A 2,401-nucleotide genomic window follows, 5' to 3' on the forward strand; every position below is an offset into this window, starting at 1 on the left:
GGGGGGTCGGCTACAGGCTGTCGAGGTGGGAGCAGACCTGCTGGAAAACCTCCTCCACGGAGCCCTCGGCGTTGAGCTGGGTGCGGAGGGGTTAGCTGGGGTGGAGTGTCACCCAAGGGGACAGCTCGACCAGAGCTCTTCCAGGGATGGATTTTAGTTGTGGGCAGAGAGATTGGGGCCAATTTAGGGCAATTTAGGTGCAGGGCCATCCTTGGAGGGGGTCTCTGTGTCAGGAACCAGAGGGTCTGACTGGATCCAAGGAGTTAAGCCCACCCCAAACAAGCTAGGATTGAGTTTTCCCCCACTTCCCTCATCATCCCCATCCATCACTTCTCCTCCCCGTGGGGCTGGAGGGTGCTGGCATCGGCCACCTCCCACTTACCTGGCGGACGATGCCTCTGCTCTTGTAGAAGGCAATGACAGGCTCAGTGGCCTTGTAGTAAGTCTCCAAACGCTTCTTGATGGTCTCCTCGTTGTCATCCACCCGCCCGCTGGTCTCACCTCGCTTCAGCAGGCGTTTCACCATCGTCTCCTTCCCCGCGTCCACGTAAAGCAGCAGCGTGGGAGGGGCGATCTGTGGGCAGAGGGGACATGGTTGTCACCATGCTGAGCTGGCATGGGTCTGGTTTGGTTTGGGGAGATGGTGATGGTGAGCATGTCCCCATGCCATCCTCTGCCTCCCTCCACACTGTTTGGGGGACACTGTTGCGGTGTCCCAGTGGCCCCCAGACCCTTGTGGAGGAAGGCAGAGGGACACCGTGGCTGAGCCCTGGTTCTCTGCCATCACCATTGTGTCAGCACCGTAGTCACCCTCTGTCAGCCCAAAGAACACCTTGGAGTGATGTCCCCCCACCCCATTCTGGGCACGGGCTGTCCCTGAGGCAGAGGGACCTGCTAGCTGGGATGGTGCCCAGTTTAAACCCTGCTGGGACAGGATCTTCACCGGGATGGGAAGGTCAGGCTGCCAGGATGGTGGGTGGCACGGCACAGCATGGCACCAGCCCTCACCTTCTTCTCAAACTCCTCTCCCTGCTTCACCTCACGGGGGTAGCCGTCGATGAGGAAGCCCTTGGACACGTCCGCTTTGGCCACCATGGCATCCCGCAGCATGTCTAGCACCGTGTCCTGGGGAGGGGAGGACAGAGCTGCCAGGGCTGACATGGGACAACACGCCCCCCCCACCCAGCACCCCAATCCCTACTGCAAAACCCCCCTGTGGTGGCAGGGACAGAGATACCCCCGGGCCACATGCCAACCACTACTGTGGCATCAGGTGGCCCCACAGCCACCCCTGCCTGCATGCCCCATGGTGCCACAGCCAGTGGCCGACACAGACTCACCAAGGGCACCAGCTCCCCCTTCTCCATGATGGCCTGCAGCTTCTTGCCCCGCTCCGAGCCCGAGCTGACCTCTGCCCGCAGCAGGTCCCCCGTGGAGAGGTGGGTGTAGCCATACTTCTGCACGATCTTCTCACACTGAGTCCCTTTCCCTGAGCCGGGGCCACCTGCAAGTCACACGATGACCACATGTGCCCCTACCCATGGGTAAGGAGATGGAGGGGTACGTGGAAGCAGGAGCACAGACACACAGGAGTCCCCGGAGCCTGTTGAGATGGGGGACAGCGTCCCCAAGCCCAGCACTAGATGGTTGGGAAGAGCAGCTCCTGGGGTGAGCTGGGGGATGCCAAGTACTTGGGGATGGCATGGGCTGCTGGCAATTGGCACATGGGCACCACCACCCTGATGGCACCCAGGACATCACCACCCCATCAGCACCCACGACATCACTGTACCCATTGGCACCTGGCTGTCACCACTGCCTGCTGGTACACAGGACATCACCCCCCAGGTGTTTACTGTCACATCACCCCAGCTGCTGCCACCCCATGCCCGGCCAGAGGTGCCCTACCAGTCCCAACATAGCCCACCATGGCCTCGAGGAGCCACGGCCACCCCACAGAGCCTGGGGACTGCCAAGGTCCCACAGCCTCAGTCTCCAGCCCTGGCTCCCCAGCCCTGGGCACCCCCTGCAGCCTCCCAACACTGGAGACATGGGGGGACCCTGTGGCTGTAACCCCAGCAACGGCAGGACCTGGACACCAACTTACCCACCACGAAGATGATTTTGTGGTGCTTGAGTTTTTCTGGGGGAGAGAAAGAAAACAAATAATTATCAACAGCCAGAAAGCACATTGGGGACCGAGGTCTCCCAGGAGGGCAAGATCCAGGGCAGGTGTCCCCAGGGATGGAGGGGACCCACCCCAGGCTCCCGGGGGTAAAGGCAAAGTGGGAAGCAGCCACGTGTCCCCCTCGTCCTTGTCACCTGGGCAGGTTGGGATGGCCGGGCTGCACATGGCTGACCACAAAGGCCCCATGGCACCGTGGCCGTGGGGCTGGAATCC

The 2,401-nt window shown here is 61.6% G+C and overlaps 1 protein-coding gene across 1 annotated transcript; it reads right to left on the minus strand.

Moving 5' to 3' along the window:
• Positions 1-2: 2 nt before the first annotated feature.
• On the minus strand, positions 3-2,143 carry AK1 (adenylate kinase 1; the record flags this gene model as incomplete). The annotated part of the gene is made up of 5 exons (XM_010165999.2): positions 3-76; positions 383-574; positions 1,009-1,125; positions 1,341-1,504; positions 2,108-2,143. Coding segments are annotated over 5 exons (575 nt in total), but the record flags the coding sequence as incomplete, so codon positions are not given.
• Positions 2,144-2,401: the final 258 nt, after the last annotated feature.

Source organism: Antrostomus carolinensis, unplaced genomic scaffold (assembly GCF_000700745.2).
Source record: "Antrostomus carolinensis isolate BGI_N321 unplaced genomic scaffold, ASM70074v2 scaffold33390, whole genome shotgun sequence".
NCBI classification, from domain to species: Eukaryota; Metazoa; Chordata; class Aves; order Caprimulgiformes; family Caprimulgidae; genus Antrostomus; species Antrostomus carolinensis.